Below are 18,038 nucleotides of genomic sequence, written 5' to 3' on the forward strand. Positions count from 1 at the left end.
CCTATATTGTTGTCTCTAGATCTTGGGCTCAAGGACAAAGGAAGAAGATGTGGGGAGGCAAAGAGTAAAGAGCAAGAAACCTGTGTCTTCATTTTTGAGGATTTTACTTGAGTAGGTCCCAGAATTTTAAAGAATGAGAAACCCTTTAATGACACAATTACCACATAGTAGTGTCTGTACCTTCATATATTTACTCCGTAATTAATGAATGATGGACTTGAAAATTCACAAAATTTTCGCAAGAACTCACACTTGCCAGAGGTCCTCAACCCCAGGTGGGAGTTGTTACTCTACCTATGCTTCAAAGGAGAGGTTGGGCTGTTAAACTTCTGAAAATCCAGATGAGTTGACTCTTAGAAAAGTTATTGAGTCAAAGGTTACATGCCATCTCACCTCTTTGTCTCTCAGAATACCTGGCTACATGCTTACATGAGCCCTTGACTCTGCAGTTTCCCTTTCTTGAAAAGGCAAACTCCATAAAGTGGAACAGAGAAATATTGTGTAAGTAATGTAGCAGTAAAATGAAAGAGATCTTAAAGAGACAACTGTGTTCCCAATTTCCACAGGGGGTTCTTCAGGGTGAGTGACCAAAGGTACCTCATTGAACCAGTGAAATATTCAGATGAAGGAGAACATTTGGTGTTCAAATATAAACCCCAGATGCAGCAACCTGCCAATTATTCTTGTACAGAGCTCAATTTTACCAGGACAGCTGTTCCAAATGACAATACTAAATCCATGGAAGACTCCAAAAAGGAAGTGAGTGCCTTATTTTAAAATTATCTTTATCCCAAGTCAAATGCCTCTTACTTTCTTACTGATCTCAAGAGAGAGATTGAGCCCAATTAATGAAGTGTATAGGCTGCCTGAATCTGAATCTTCAGTGTTTGAAATCTGAAATGTCAAACTTTTGTTTTTGTTATCTATACAGAAAGTGTTCATTCCCTACAGCAAATCCCAGTTCGTCTCATCAGTTTCTAAGACGGGGCATATCTACAATCCTACATATAGATTTATAGTATTAGGGCTATAAGTGGTTGGAAAGAATGAAATTTACATCTTGAAATCTCTCTTAGATATTGTCTTTTCTTTCCTTGTCTTTCCTGCCACTTTTTTGGGAGGAGTTGTTGATGATAAGCCAGGTTATCCCCCTTTCATCACGCCAAATATTCTAATTGTTAAGGTGGAATTTCTAGTAGAATGAAGGCACAATGATAGTCCTCCATATTTTAGGCTTTTCTATACTTGTTCATATCAACTTAAATCCCCTCTACATGTTAGCCTTTAAGATGTGTGAGTGTTTATTTTCTTCACATATCCATGGTGTAGACTGTATCTGAAACTTACTAGATGCCTAATAGATGGGGTTTTTTGATTGAATAGATCAATCAATAAATGATTACTTAGTTCAGAAAAGAATGACAGTCAAATATTTGAACAATATGCCTCTGGTTTATATTCAAGAGCATATCCATGTACCTCAATGCATGACACTGAAAGCTGAAAACTTAGAATTTCTTGGTATTGTGTTTTATAAAATAAAAGATCTATAATTAACAACTTTCATATGTTTCCTTGGAATTGACACTCCCATAAAGGGAGATTGGGAGATAGAAGAGGAGTAGAAGGAATACAGTCACTCCTGTTGGCCAGTTATATGTCTTGCTCTCAACTGTAAATGGTCCTTTTACATGAGCTTACTTAGTAAGCATTTACTCTGTAAATTAAAAAAAACCCTAAATGTTAAAAACTGGATTCATGATTCTTTGTTTATAATCCTTATTTTACCTGAAAGACTAAGCAAAAATAAAAAGGATAATAAAATATGGAATGTTGTTTCAGGTCTACTAGAATCTGATGCATAGAACCACATGTTTTAATAATATAGTGGGTTTTATGTACCTACATTTCTAGAATTATTAGATATACTCCTGCATGTCAACTTCCAATAATACTAACATTTCTCACCTTGAAAATTTTAGCTTAAAATGTTAAGAGACATTAACCGTACTTCATTCAATTTTCCATAAATTTCCAGAGTATGGAAAAAGAAAAGTATATTGAACTGTTCATTGTTGCTGATGATAACATGGTAAGTTTTCAGAGAAACATTTGCTCCCCATTCATTCTTATAAAACTATAGTTGTGATTTTTAACAAAGAGAAAGTAGTATTTCAATCAGAATTCCATTCCAGGTTCAATGTTCTGTTTTTAGCTTCCCCAAACAGACATATATAAGAGATGATAATGTCCTTTGGCAGTATAGCAGACTAAGCCAATATAGAACCTCCCTCCACATTATGAACATATGGAAATGATGAACAAATTCAAAAAATTGAAAATATGTTCACCATCTATAGTTGAGCTAAAAAAACACAGAAAATCTCCAAGTGCTAAAAATGAGGCAGAGAATCTCCATCAAAATAGTAACTAAAATTCAAAGGCATGGTGACACAACACACAGTATATAGAATATATTGCATAAGGCCCAGAGCCACAAAGGGCTGTCCCAGCTCTGAAAGGGAACTGGAAAAGCTCTCTAGTGAAACTGCAAAGAGAAAGGAAACGTTTTGTTTGTCTGCCTGTAGCAATGGGCAGGGAAAATGTTATGCATGGGAAAACAAAATCCTAAGCCTGTGTCCTGCACTGATGTGGAGCATGACATACTTTTCTTTAGATACAGAAATGCCACGCCAAGCTTTCAACAAAAAAAACTGATCAGAAATTCGGTAAACTGCTGGACTCCAAGTCAAAAATGCCCTATAATCATAATCCAAGGTAAAACTAATCACACGAGGAAGAGTCAACCAACATAATGAAAAGAAGAATGAGCTCTCCAAGAACTGCAAATCATCCAACGATATTTCAGATTATACATCTTACAGCAGAGTATAAAAAGATATACAACAACAACAAAAAAAAACATGGTTACAGGGTAAGAAGTGTTGTTTTTTACATCTCTATTAGAAAATTTTAGGCTAAGCAGGGAAAACATGCAACAAAAATAGAAAAGATTTGAACCACATAAATATAAGTTTGATCTAATCAATTGATGGATGTATACTGCAACCAGAAAAAAGACAATATGTATTCATTTCAAGTTCAAACAAAACATTTTCAAGAATTAAACTGACATTTTGCCACAAAGGGAGCAAAACAGATAGGAAAGATATATATGGAGAAGATCACCGCTTTTTTTTAACCACAACCAAATTGGAAGGTATAACAAAAAAATTGTTAAACTAGACTACAAAACGAAAATTGATTTGGAAACTAAAAGAAAAATACATTGCCAAATATTAATTGACTAAACAAGTCAAATCTGAAAGTATGAAATATTTATAATAGCAAAAAGAAAACATTAGTTGAGATAAATCTTTCTAGATGCAGGTGGCATAACAGTAATTAGAAGGACATTTGTAGACAAACATTTATATTAAAAAAGAAAGAAATTTAATGAATTAAGAGTCTAACTGGAAAAGTTAGAACATAAACACAGAATAAAACCAAAAAAGAGAAGGAAAAATAATTTTAAGAATGAGTAAAATTGATAAAAAGCACAAGACAAAAAGAAAGTCAAATGCTAGTTCCTTGGAAAGATAAATGAAATAGAGGAACTTCTGACAATACCTATTAAGACAAAAACAGAAGTACAAATAAAATTAGGAATGAAAGAAAAACATAACTATAAATATAGGAAAGGTTATAGATATATCATTAAAAAATATATGTACAACCTTGTGCCAATAAATTTATGAGAAGAAGAATGTAGTACAATGTTAAGAAGCTGACTTGAGAAGAAATAGGAAACTCCAAAAAGAATATAACATAGTTTTAAAGTTAAACAAGTAGTCCACAATCTACTGACAAATAACTAGGCTCAGATGAGTTTAAAGACAAATTTTTACCAAAATTTATTGTAACAGAAAACCCCATCTTTTATACACTGTTTTCAAGAATAGGAAACATTCTTCACACATTTCATAGTTATTATAACGTTCATATTAGTTATCTACTGCTGTGTAACAAACTACCCAAAGTTTAGTGTGGGTCATTTATACAGTTGCAGTAATCTGGTGGTTCCACTGGGCTGGCTGGATGGTATAACCTGGCCTTAGCCACTTGTCTGGTACATAGTGTTGGGTTTGGCCCATGTGTCCCCAGTAGGCAAGCCCGTTCTTCTGTTATTATAGCTGGGCATCAAAACATCATGAGAGACCACGCTTCAATGTACAAGAGCTTTTCAAGCTTCTGCTTATAGGACACTTATAAATGTCTTATTAACTAAAGTCATATGGCCAAGTCTGGAATCAATGGTTGAGGGAACCACACATCGGTGCAGATACCCGGAAGAGTGATTCCTTACGAGTCATTACCATAACAACCTATGATGACACTGATAACAAATCCAGACAAGAAAGTAAAATTATAAGCCAATTTCACTTACAAATACGACTGCAAATACCCTAAAAATATTTGCAAACCCAATCTAGCACATATCAAAAGAAAAAGTGTGCATAACAATGAAGGTTTATTCTAGTAATGCAATGGATTTGATAATTAAGAGGACATTTATGGGCCTATCATGAATAGTTTCAGTAGAATAGTGGCATTTAAATCAATGAGTAGTAAGTTGAGGAGTGGGTAAGAAATGAAAATTAAAGGGATTTTAATGTAATATCTTTGGGGGTATTCAGATATTTAAGATAACAGGCGAGCAATGGAATGTTAACTATAGGATAATTGCAGCATTCAGAAAAGGCTTTTTTAAAATTATTATTATAAAAGAAGCTTGACCATTTGCATTTATCTCTATGGGATACCTTATGTTATTATTAAGTGTATTTTATTAGGTCTAAACTGATAATGTTGAGAACAAGTACAAATAGGGAATCCATTTGTAAGAAGAGAACAACATAGAAAATTAGCTGGAGCAGGAAACTGCTTTGTCTTCTTAGCCTTTTCCTGGAGAGAAAGGAGGGGAAACCACAATTTCTTGCCCCTCTCCATCTTATCCCTGGCTCCAGGTCCTTGATTATATGCTCCTTAGTTTGCAGCCACCATGGATACAGGAGTGCTGACAAAGTTGTTTTTTGCAATATAATGGTTGCTGTGGAGCTTTAATAAGTTTTGTTATGAATATGGACTCTAAAGCACACTTATCAGTTGGTTTAATAAATCAACGTAATGTAATATATTTAATGTGAAGAGGGAACAGAGTCATAAAGAAAACCTTAAAGTAGTGCCAAGGTGAAGCATGACTTTTGAAACTGCTATATCTAGTTATTTTATATAAAACATGTACTTCTGCATAAGTTGCCCAGATATTTTAGCCCTCTGGAAGGAAAGCCAATGAATTTTTTTCTTCGAAATATCTCATGATGTTGAATTTTTATTCAACTCCTATGATTAATGAGTATTGATTTGATGTCTATATTTCCAGTATCGCAAGAAAAATCACCCTAACAAACTGAGGAATCGAGTTTGGGGAATGGTCAATTTTGTCAACATGGTAAGATTTGATACAGTCTGAATCAAGCCAAAAACACAAATGGAAAGAAACTTTTAGGATAGATCTCTGCTGGATTTTTGTAGTAATACTGATATTAAAACAGCCCAAAACATAACAGTTCACCAAGTAGTCTAACAAAATTCCACTGAAAAAAAAAAATCACAGCAACAAATGCATCATAGCTCTAAGTTTTTGGTTTTCTAAGTAAATGACACTTAATATTTACGTAAGTTTCAAATATTGGTCACTATCACAAAATTTATAAAGCAATGTACAAAGATTTGAATACCCATCATGAGTAAATCAAATCCACTATTTTATTTTCTTCTATGACCTTTGCATAGCAAAAAGTCTTTCAAGCTATAATTTATTGCCCATGTTTAGACAGAGAAATCAGGGGAAATATTTCTGTAAAATTCACTAAAATGATTAATTCGTCTAACATGAAATGAACTAGTATCCTGTCAAAGAAGCAAGACTGTGAATTATACACATCTTTTAAAAGCTGACTCCTTCCAACCAGCTCCATTACCAGGATAAAGAGGCCCCAAAGAAAGACACTGTAAGAAATCGCTCCTTTAGATCAGTGGTTTTTGCATTCACCAGTTGAAGGACATTTGATCTTTTTCTAGTGTTTTACTAGGATGTTTGGGGCCTGAATCAGACCTGAGTGCACTGAATTCCCAGGGTGGATGAGGCCACCAGTTTTGCTCCGCAGATGGGGGAAGCCACGGGCTGAACTCCGTTCAAGTTCCGCAGTTTGAACGGGCTATGTAGCGTCTCACAGTGAGGGTCCCTGGTCAGACAGGCTGAAGTCTATATTCAGCAATGAGTGGGGCTGCAAATTAAATTCCCTGCTTGGGCACAGCAGGAGAAGCAGCCCTGAAACTGGTAAAGCTCTTTGTTTGCTGCCTTAACTCAAGCTGACCCCAAGTTTCCCAGCTGAACAGGAGTACTGGCTTTGCTTGCAGACTACTGGCTCTGTCTGCCCTTCTCTCAGCTTGAGCACCACTGGCATGCACATCTTTCAGGTGTTCTCACCAGCCCTTCGGGTCAGATGGGGCTGGAAAACACTCTCCACAGTGCGCGGGGCTGTCTCAGCCCCCTAGCATGGGCAGGAGGCGGAGGAGTTGCTTCAGGGTACTCTCAATTTCCCAAACAGGATTGGAGGGGCTGAGAGCTACCATTAGCCTTGGATATAAATTAATCCCTTTCCTGGGCATAGTGGGGAGCTCCCACACCCAGTACTGGCTTTGCTCTGGGGGTGATCTCAAGTGCTGCTTCTCCTGCTTCTTATATATTGCAATTGTCTTTATTACTCCTCTAACACTGACCCAAATATAAGACTCTAACTCTCTCCTTGGGGTCCCATCTCCAAGATTGTTGCACATTGCTGAACTTTTACTAAAGATTTTCAGTTCAGACTGGGGGCTCATACCACAAACAATTTAAAGTAGCACAGTCTAAAAGTCCTTGACTCTTCCCGTCATATCTCTTCTTACTGGCCCTTTATCCTCCACACTCATTATTTCGCTGCATCCTTTCTCACTTTACTTTCATGTCTTCACCTCTTTTGTCTCAGAAATTCCAAAGTTCTTTCTCAACAACCTTCCAAATATGTATATCCAAATCCATCCAAGCATTCTGTATATAAAATATGGCTTTATTTTATAGGATATTTTTTCACTAGAAGAGAATACATCCATAGAATAACAAATATTGTTCCCATTTGCACTTGAATCCAGTTTTATGGACCTAAAGCCCACCCATGAATGTAGAGAATTCAAAGGTTAAAAAAATTATCTTGCTTGGTGGGACCTAATTCATAAGGTTTATTCCACAATACAATCAGAGCCAAAAGGAACGGACATCTAGTTAGGTTTGAGATCATGATTTAACTAAAGGTCTAACTTTATAAGAGTTTATGAGAACCATAGTTCTCACGGTTATGAAATGACTTAAACTCTTAAACTCTTTTGTCCTGGCATCAAAGTACCTATCAACTAGGTGTTTACAAAAGCAGATGGGAATAGGGGTGAGAATCCTTGGACTACAACTATTTCTGTCTGTTTTGAGGCTTTGAGCAATCCCCAATAAGATTTCTGACACAACAAAGTAGTTCCAAAAATCAAACATGGGGAACAAACATGAAAGCTAAGCTATGGGTTTTTGAAAACAATATCAACTTTCTAATCTGCTACAGAACAAACTCATGACCTAAGTAGAGAGATGAATAAAGAACATTCATTCCATTATGTGCCACTGTTCATAAATTCATATTTTCAGGTCAGGTATAATCTCAGAGCTTTAGTAAATTATTTATTTTAGACATATCCTGAGCCCAGTGTGTGTAAGGATTATAATAGTTCAAGGAGAATCAGGTGTTTTTGGTCAAGTTTCTTTGTTGGTCATGGCAATTCACCCAGTATCCTGGACGATTCAACTCTACATTCTGTTTCAATACAACTGTTTGTAAAATGAGGTCTAAACTTTTGCTTATGTACTTCACACATTAAAATTACTTTTTTAAATGTAAAGGAATATAGTCATGATAAAGGATCCTTCTGCAACCTGACATTGTGAAAAATTATTTCTCCTTTGAACAGATTTATAAAACCTTGGACATTCAAGTGACATTAGTTGGCCTTGAAATATGGACAAATGGAGACAAAATAGGTATAGATTCTAAAATAGAAACTACCTTATTACGTTTTTTGGCTTGGCAAGAAATAATCCTTTAAAAGAGGAAGAATTTTGATCATGTTATGTTACTCAGGTCTGTCGCTGCTCTATTTTCCTGCATATCTTAGGTGGATTATTAAAAAAGAAAACAAAACAAATAAACCAAAATACTTTTTAAAGCAGCTGATTTTTGGATAAAAGCCACAGGGACAAAAACTTTATGTGTAGCTATACAGAAAATTTCCAGGTGAGCTTGTAAATAACCTTTCTTCCTAATAATGATTAATATCAGAAATGAAAACCTTGAAATATTCATGTTGCTGGGCAGAGCTGAAAATGTCATTAGGTAAGCAAAGCACCCTTAGAATCCATTTACTTTACTTATCAGCATCCAATTTGAACTCTCTTCAGCCTTCCATGCCATGCCATTTCAACACTGCACCGAAACCCACCTTTCTGAGAAAGCACTTCATTTTCTGGACATTTTCCCTCAACAGAGTGTGTGCATCCAGACCAGCTCTTCAAGAGCATCTATACTTAAGATAACAGATTATTAATCTGATAAATTAAACCTGCCACAGCTTTAATGTTCCTAAGTAAAGGGTTGGATTTTTCTGTAATACTAGGTCATTAATTCCTTAAAAGGGGGGTTATTTTTACCACTTTGTCATTCAAAATACCTAGTACACTATTCAGCCTATAGGAAAGTGATAAATTATGGTGGAACTGATCTGACATCAACTTTGTGTTTCACATAGTCCTGTCATCATAAGGAATGTTAAATTAGGGAAGAACAAATTTGAAGCAGTGGAGTCTTTTAGCATCTCTTTTGATGTCTTTAAAGCTACTATATGAGTGGTATCCACTTTAACTATTTCATCTACCTATATTGCCAGTATTTCTCCTAAAGTCTACAAACATAGCCTGCAAATATGCTTTCTATCGTTATCTAAATGTTAACTTTCAGTCTGAGCTCAGAACTGTGAAGCTTCCAATGCCCATAGTCAGAGGTCAGGTTCAGCCCTTTGGCAGATTGATGAGTGAACCAGACCTCCAAATATCATTTCTGATTTTCATATCCAGGATGGTCCACAACACATATCTCCAGGGGAGTAGTGGTTGGGTTCAGATATTCATGTACTACTGTGCCCCAAAATTATGGAGATACAGTAAAATATTATCATGACCTTCACAGCAGGCAAGATTAGCTCTATTTGCCTATTCCTTGCATGTATGTCTTAAAATACTTAATAAATTAGCCTAGGAAAATTAAGTTGGTATAAGTAGACAATCTTTTACTTCCATGTGTGTCTCTTACTCTGAGCAGTAGCTTCACACACCAATAGTATGTCTACAAATAGAGATATGGGGGAGTGCTACTAAATGACTAACTGGGCATCATATTTAGAAGTTTTTATGTTGGTTTCTTATATGTCTTCCCTCTATATTCACATAGATCTAGAAGTGATTGGATACCGTATATGATATTATCATGGTGTGACTTTTGGTTTTCAGTGACCATCAGCAAAGTCAGAATCCAGATTGTGCTTCCTCTGGTGCTTCATCTCCATAGCTGGTATTCTCCCAAGATCTCCAGAGTCTGGGAAGACCAGAATTCTAAGTTCTTCCAATATGCATCGTCAAATACTAAGACTTTAAAATGTAGGGACAGGAACATATCAGTAGTGAAGAAAGAAATATAGCATATCTTCTTGATCAGAAAAGTTAAACACTGAAAGGGGTCATCTAGCCTGACTAGCTTTCTTGTATTTGAACCGTCTCTATTATGCTCTACGTATGGCCCTTCAGCCTATGATGGTTCTTTTTAAAGTGGTCCAACTCTAAATGTTCTTCTTGAAAGCATATCAAATTTGGCTCCCTTTAATATACACATCTACATCTGTCTTTTTAGATAATCCAGGAATAGACTTGTTTTCCAATGACAAGTGTTTTAAATGTTTGATTATACTTATCAAATCCTCTATGAGTTTCTATGGTTGATTAATTTTTTGTTTTAATTTTCAACCATGGCAAAGTAATCATGGTGTTCAGTCCATTCACTATGTTGCATTTTACCCTCTGAACACTTTAAACTTTTTTGGTCTTTTAAGTGGTTTTCTCCAAAGTTGAGTGTAAGGCAAACTAAAGTCAAGTCAAATGGACTCTGACCTTATTATTATTTTTGGGGGGAAAATACTCGTTTATGATTTCAACTCAAGACTACATTGACTTTCTCAGTGCCTCTAAAATACCACAGGTTTAAAATGAGCTTCGTCTCAACCAAGGTCATCCTCAATTCCAGAACTCCAGTGCCAAGGCACTAGCATTGGAGGGGTTCACTACGCTCCAGTGTTTGTGTTAACTGAACTACGAGTTTATTTATATCTCATTTATACCGGAAAGTGGCTCTACGCACATGCACAGAGAACTTCCTATCCAGGGGGTATATGCCTGCCCTATTATTCCTCCAGTGTCGTTAAGGTGGGCTGTGTTTTATTTATGTTATATTACTTAATCAAAATGCTTACCTTAGATTTCTGTAATCTTCTGTGTCCTATTGAAAGGGACCACGTATGCATCCTGTCATACATTCCCACCAAAATGTCACGATGAAACTGTCATGTTTCCGTTATTAAATGGGAAATGTTTTATTAAAAACTATAGATAAATAATGAAGATAAGCCAGTGTTTTCCAGAGTTTATATGAATGCCATACACGGATTAACCTACAAAGATTAGGAAAGCTCTTTTGCATATTAAATATAGTTATTTATAAGGACATGTGATGTACATAAAACTTGATGGCTGGTTTAGCAAGTAAGGATAATTGTTCTTATGTGGAAAATATCATACCTAGATGGCTTTACCATTCACTTTCAGAAAGCCTAAAACCTACATACTGCTGACTCCCCTTGTTTACCTGATCCCTTCCCAAGTCACTACACTTCTAGTAAATGCTGCCCAAATAACACTATCTAAGACATTCTTTAAGATATCAAGGTTTTGAAAAAAAAAAAAAAGGATATGCACAAAGACTATGAAAATACATTACAAAATTTGTTTTAAAAAAAAAAGATATCAAGGTTTGTGTTGATTTCCTATAGTGTCTCTGCCTAATTGTTGTTATGCTTAAGCAAGTCTTGTAAGACCTTGAACTTAAAAGCCAGTACTTATTAAAATGACTACCTGATTTATTATTCCTATGGTTCTTTTTATGATTACGCCTTTGCCCATGGTATTTTAGAAACAAAATTTTGCATAATAGGGAGTCAAATTAATCTAATATAGGCTGTCCACTCCAATTATGACATTATAACCCATCCAGGACACATTTTAAATGTCATATGAGTAAGATGAAATCACCAAATTAGGGGTGTTTTACTTTTACAGCAACCTGATATCCCATTTTTACATTACTGATCTTCTGACTTTTTTCATAGTAGTAACTGCCTCTTCATGATTGTATAACATTATCGCCTAATGTGAGACTATAAATTGGAAACCCAAAACTCACATATTTTTATTTTTATTCCCTTTGAATATCTAATAATAGAAGACAATCAATAATGTTTATTTTATTGTGTAGGATTTTAATTAATAAATTTGAGCTATTTGTAAAAATGAGTCTATATAAAACCAACAATGACTGCACCAAAAAAAAAAAAATTTCAAAGTGTTAGTGTTAGAGACATCCAAAAGGTTACTTGTCCAACCTCATTATATATAACTGAAGAAACTAAGGTGCAAGAACGGAAGATAACTAGGTCCACGACCCCTTAGATAAAATACTAGTTAACCAGAAGCTAGAAACCAGCTCTCAACCACTAGTTCAAAGCTTTATGTACTGTAGTGTACTATCTTATAGAAAGTTCTAATGCACATCTTTTTTGGCATCAGGATCTTTTACCTGACCTAAATGCAATTGCAAGCAGAATGGCACATCAGTTGGGGCATAACCTTGGGATGTGGCATGATGATTACCCATGTACCTGTACTTTGGGAAAATGCGCGATGGATAGTGATGGAAGGTGAGGCTTAAACAACGTAGAGAATATATTTCAATATTGGGGGAGTGGCTTTGAGTAAAACTCAATATTGTAGGGACATATTGTTATTATCTGGAATTTTCCTACTATCTCCTGGGTAAGAACTCAGTAACTGATATCTAATTTTACATCATTATCTACATAATTAGTAATATTTTGGGGAGACCATAACATCCCACTCAAACGTATCCAAGACTTTAAAAGTCCATCTGTATCCAATCATTGTATCAATAATAATGACAAAGGAGTCAAAACAAAAGGAAGATGGAAGGGAGGCAAGTTTCAGCTTAAAAAGAAATATATCACATTCCTAAGATGTGTAAGAGCGTACTATATATTAATAGTTTGTTTCAGAAAATGTTTATAGAGAACTACTTTGTGCCAGGCACTGTGTTAACTAGTGCTTATTTTTAAAAACTTTGAACACGAGTCAGTCCCTGTATTGAGAAGCTTGTATTCTTGCATGGATGGTAGGCAAATATATAGATTATTTCAAGTGGGGCAAATAAAAAGTGATATGGGAGCAGCAGGCACAATTGGTCAGAACCATGGGTTTCAGGAAGGATATTCTGGAGGATATATAGTCTGAGTATTTTCACTAAAATAGTATGTGTTGGCTGTGTTTCAATAAGACATTTTCTATAATAAAGAGTCCAGCTACTACTCTGCTGTAACAGTGAGACAAGAGTAAAAAAGGTAAATGGACCTTGAGTCTGTCATTTACGTATGTTTTTTTGTTCTAAATTCTTCATAGAACTTTCATAGCTGTTCTACCACTATGCATTGAAATGATTAATCTTTATTTTTAACTCGTCCTATCTCTAGCATTCCTGCACTAAAATTCAGTAAATGCAGCAAAACCCAGTACCAGCAATACCTCAAGGATTACAAGCCAACGTGCATGTTCAATATTCCATTTTCTGATAAGTTAAGTGATTATCCATATTGTGGAAACAAGAGGTTGGACGATGGAGAAGAGTGTGATTGTAGCCCTGTTCAGGTATTTGCAAATGATGTTGCCTTTGCATTTACAAAGTGTAACCTCAGCTAGAATCTAGACAGGGATGTAGCCATTAATCAACCATGGTAATTCTTATAAAGCTTTAAAAACTGTGCTTTAAAAAAAAAAAATGGAAACAAGTTGTTGGTGCAGCCTCAATGCAAGGCTTCTTACCAAGTCATGTAATGATCTTGCTGGAGATTCAAAGCATCACATTAGCCTGGCTTATACATTAATTGGCTCCTCTTGTGAGAAGGGCTCATAGGTGTCGTTAAGTCTGATCTCTCATGCACAGTAGGAATCTGTTCTACAAAATCCCTCACAGTCAGTCAATCGAGTTTTACTCAGGGTCTTATGAGGTTAGTCTATATCCCTGTTGACCAGTTCACATTATTAGAAAAGTTAATTGAGCAGAAACCTTCTAAACTTACACATATTCATTGCAGTCTCTGGTACATTTAGAATAAGCCTTGGAGGCATATTTTAAATTAATTCTTATTCTGCTTTTCTCTAACATAGGAGCTTTTTCTTTCAAGAGGTCATCATATAGGTATGTGTCCTAGATAATGACTTCTCACATTATCAAGTGCTCATAAATCACCTGGGCATGTTGTTAAAATGTGGATTCTGATTCAGTAGGTCTGGAGTGGAACTGAGATCCTATTCCTACCAACCTGCAAGGTTGTCTAAGGCCACCGGTCCAAGGACCACATTTTAAGTAGCTATGCTCTAGACACTGCACAATTCAAAATTCACTCTGACTATGAAGAGACTCCAAGATCAGAGCGGAGGCAGCGAAGGTCCAGAGGTTACAGCTTCTATTGTTCAAATGTCTCAGATTAAATGGAAAGAGAATCCTAACTTTGGAAAGTGATGCTTTGCCTATGTGCATTTTTTGGAATAGTTCTACAGTTTCATTCCAACATTTGAAGTACCTTACATGACAGGATGCAGACGATATTTTGCAGTCCTAACTTTGTTTCAGCAGATAGGGTCTAAGTGTCCAGCCTGTTATTATTATCTAACGATGCATTTTGTTAAAAGTTCAGCCAGAAATATTTAGCATCTTGAGAAAATATAAGATCAGAAGTCTCACACCCAACATTTAGCATGAGAAGCAGCAGGACTCTTCCAGAGAACAGAAGTCATCAGGAGAACGGAAGGTCACAAACTTTGGGCTTTGTATGCTACCAGTGAGAATCATTAGCTGTGGAGTACTGAACAGCACAAGGGAAGGAAACAAAGTAAAAGTCCCAAACACCAGTTGCAAGTGGTAGTCTTTGTATACGTATCACAGCCAAGGACCATGCATTTGGATTTAACTCCGAAAAACAATTATGGCTAAACTGCATAGAAGCACCACAAATTAACTCTTCAAACAGGAGCCAAACTACAAACTGCTTCTAATTTTTTTTTTTTTTTTTTTCTTTGCGGTACGCGGGCCTAGGTTCCAGACGCGCAGGCTCAGCGGCCATGGCTCAGGGGCCTAGCCGCTCTGCGGCATGTGGGATCTTCCCAGACCGGGGCATGAACCCACATCCCCTGCATCGGCAGGCGGATTCCCAACCACTGCGCCACCAGGAAAGCCCTAATTTTTCATTTTTGATTATTGCCAGGAGTGCACTAATCCTTGCTGTGAGGCACACAAATGTATGTTGAAGCCAGGATTTAGTTGTGCAGAAGGAGAATGCTGTGAATCTTGTCAGGTAAGATCCTTTGCTAGGACTGGGTTTCTCTGGTTTCAGTTTATTAAGTATACATAGAACCAAAGAGTCGTTTGGCCACTGAATGACTTTCCACCACTAATCCCAGATTGGAGCTAAGATTGCTTGTATCCAATACAGCCTCTTCTGAGATGCTCAGACTTCTAAATACTAAGCAGTGTTATGGTCTGGAGAGTGGAGAAGCAGGTAAGCAGTGCTTGGACTTTTAGGAGTGGAGTTATACAACTAACATGATTCTTGCTTTTTTTGCCCATCATTGCCAACCTACTTCACCTCAGCTGAGGGGGAAAATGGCATCCCAACAACAGTGAACTGAAAGGGAAAAGGGTTATCCTGGAATTGGAAAGTGACAGTGACTAGTAGCTGGAGATATATTCCTAGGAAAGATGACCAAAAGTCCAAATGCCTCTGTCTAAGGGTTTATTGACACTTCTTTCACGCCACTGGATTGCAAACTGACAAAGGAAAGGAAGTGTGTTTTATTCATCTTCAAATCTTTCCAAAACCCAGCACAAATTAAATGCATATTGAATGGCTGAATGAGAGAGAATATTTCCATGTCGTGCCCTCCAGCAGTGAGAGCCTGGGTATGTTTTTAGTTCATCTGAAAAGATCTGATTTATTGGGAGTGGTGATTCCTCATTAGAGTCAGGTGCTCCCAGTTGTGTGTGTACGGTGGGGGGGGTGTGTGTGTGAGAAAGGGATGTACTAAAGGGATGAAGAAGGCAAGATGAACAGAACATATGCTTCATTTCTCCATTTTATGTCCATTCCAACTCTTCTCAGTGCTGCTCTAATACCAAATTTCAAAAACACCAACTTGTCGCTCCTAAAATTACATAAAAACCAAGAATGCTAATAATTCTCAGTGGAGTGGAGAGGGAAGTCATGATCCATCCTTAAAACTTTTAGATAAATTAAATGGGGCAACCTCCTTACTTCCTCCTACTTACTGAACCTTTCCTAACCTATGGGTGTCCAAGATTCAATCTATTCGTTTTTCTTCAACAGCTGAAAAAAGCAGCGTCTATATACAGACCAGCAAAAGATGAGTGTGATTTTCCTGAGATGTGTACTGGCCACTCTTCCGGGTGTCCTAAGGACCAATTCCAAATAAATGGGTTTCCTTGCAAGAATGCAAAAGGCTACTGCTTCATGGGGAATTGTCCCACCCGGGATGATCAGTGCTCTGAAGTGTTTGATAAAGGCGAGAGACAATTACAGTGAATGATTGATAAAGATAACAGCCATTATTTCTGTTACTGTCCCTTAGGAATCTGGGGACAAGATTGGAGACAATGCCATTTGTGCCAGATATTGGCACCTGGCACCTTTCTGAATAATACCTTTCATATTCATTGACTTTACCTCTAATATTAATTGACTAGCTCAGTATGTGGGTTAAGGTATGTTTCTTTTTTATATTCATATTCCTTCCTAAAATATCCTCCCGAGGCAATAGGATAGTTTTTAAGTTATTTAGTTGTCCCATTCTGCTTCACTGCTACATGACACTGAAATTTCAATTATATTAGAAAAGTAAGGCATTTTATGATATGTCATATTCATGCTTTCAACGTTTTACTTTTATCATACCGTTTTTGGGTCCCAGAGGCAAAAGATAGTTCTGATATCTGCTACAAGATGAATAAAATTGGAAATAAATTTGGATACTGCAAAAACAAGAAACACATATTAATTCCTTCTGAAGAAAAGTAAGTGCCTTGTAAAGAAAAGTACGTGCCCTCTGAGAGTGTTTTGCAAAATCAGAACAGCTCTTGTTCTGACAGCTGCCAGCCTGTTTTTACTGAGATTAGGAAGAAAGGGAAGCAAGAAGGGAGAGAGCACACATCCCTGATGGAATTAACCGGCATTTATGTTCTGTATTTTGTAACTGAAAGTCATGGAACACAAGGAGGAAAGATGGGGAAGATTTAAGATTCTTAGGAAGAAAGGGAGGAAAAGAAGCTACCAAAAAAAGAGAGAAAGAAGCAAACAGAAGGAGGGCGAAAATAAGTAGAAAAGGGGAGAAGAGGAAAAAAGAAGGAAAGCCATCAGAAGAAAGAAAGGTAGACGCTGAAGTTGAAGACGAATGGGACAATTGGATGTTAGATCTGATTTTTAAAAAGCATGTGCTGACCCCCACTTCCGGGTTTGTTTCTGACATTTGGCAAGGCTTTCTGTGTGCCCCCAAACAGGATTTGGACTGAAAACAACAATAATAAAAACCTAGAATCGAGTTCAACTTTGCTTCTAAATATAATCCTAAAAATAGGCAGTAGCTTAATTTCTCTCACTTCCAATTGCTGCCTAATCTATAAAGAGGGGGTTATAATAATAGCAACTTCATAGATTTGTTACGAGAATCAACTGATGTGCTCCACGCAAGAAAGAGTAAGAAGGAAATCTTAATATCCTGATTAAAGTTATGCTAATTCAAATTACTAATTAGAAATATTCTCCTGTAAACTTAAGCTAATATTGCTTTATGAGAATTACATAGATATTATAAAGAGATACAATCATTTTACATCTTTGTCTACTCATCTCAGTTTCCAGGGTCAGGAAACAGGGTCCAACAGTTTACCCAGCCTCTCCTGGGCTCTGACAAGCCTGGTTTAGAAAAACGTGACCGGGCCACTTCACTTCCAACCTAGTCTCTAAAGTTCTATTGTATTTCTGGTCCCAAGTGTGAGAATACTCCTCCTTTCCTTCAGAGATATCAAATGTGGAAAGATATTCTGCACAGGTGGGCAGCATTCTTCTGTCCTTGGAGAAGAAAAGATCTATCACCTTAAGAAGCCTCTGAAGTAGAATGCCACTGAATGCAAAACTTTTTTTTTATACCACGATTCTAAGGATTTTGGCCTGGTTGCTCCTGGAACAAAATGTGGAGATGGACTGGTAAGACGAAGGCCCTTTGTTTTATTAAAACTGCTTGTCCAGTCACTTAAAACCTCACTGGATCCTATAAATGGTTCCAGAGGGCTTATATATGGGAACACAGAAAAAAACTCTGCAGTATTTTTTTAATTGAGCAGAGTAGCAATAACACTATAGTAAATATTCATTTT

The 18,038-nt window shown here is 36.5% G+C and overlaps 1 protein-coding gene across 1 annotated transcript in view; it reads left to right on the forward strand.

Moving 5' to 3' along the window:
• Positions 1-18,038, forward strand: part of ADAM7 (ADAM metallopeptidase domain 7) — a 53,539-nt gene that overhangs the window by 25,013 nt on the left and 10,488 nt on the right. Inside the window, 11 exon segments of the mRNA XM_024747735.1 lie at positions 567-759; positions 2,039-2,092; positions 5,444-5,512; positions 8,119-8,288; positions 10,591-10,675; positions 12,092-12,222; positions 13,066-13,240; positions 14,857-14,946; positions 15,976-16,171; positions 16,577-16,679; positions 17,682-17,868. Coding sequence (XP_024603503.1) covers positions 567-759; positions 2,039-2,092; positions 5,444-5,512; positions 8,119-8,288; positions 10,591-10,675; positions 12,092-12,222; positions 13,066-13,240; positions 14,857-14,946; positions 15,976-16,171; positions 16,577-16,679; positions 17,682-17,868 — 1,453 coding nt within the window.

Source organism: Neophocaena asiaeorientalis, unplaced genomic scaffold (assembly GCF_003031525.2).
Source record: "Neophocaena asiaeorientalis asiaeorientalis breed wild unplaced genomic scaffold, Neophocaena_asiaeorientalis_V1.1 scaffold429, whole genome shotgun sequence".
NCBI lineage: Eukaryota > Metazoa > Chordata > Mammalia > Artiodactyla > Phocoenidae > Neophocaena > Neophocaena asiaeorientalis.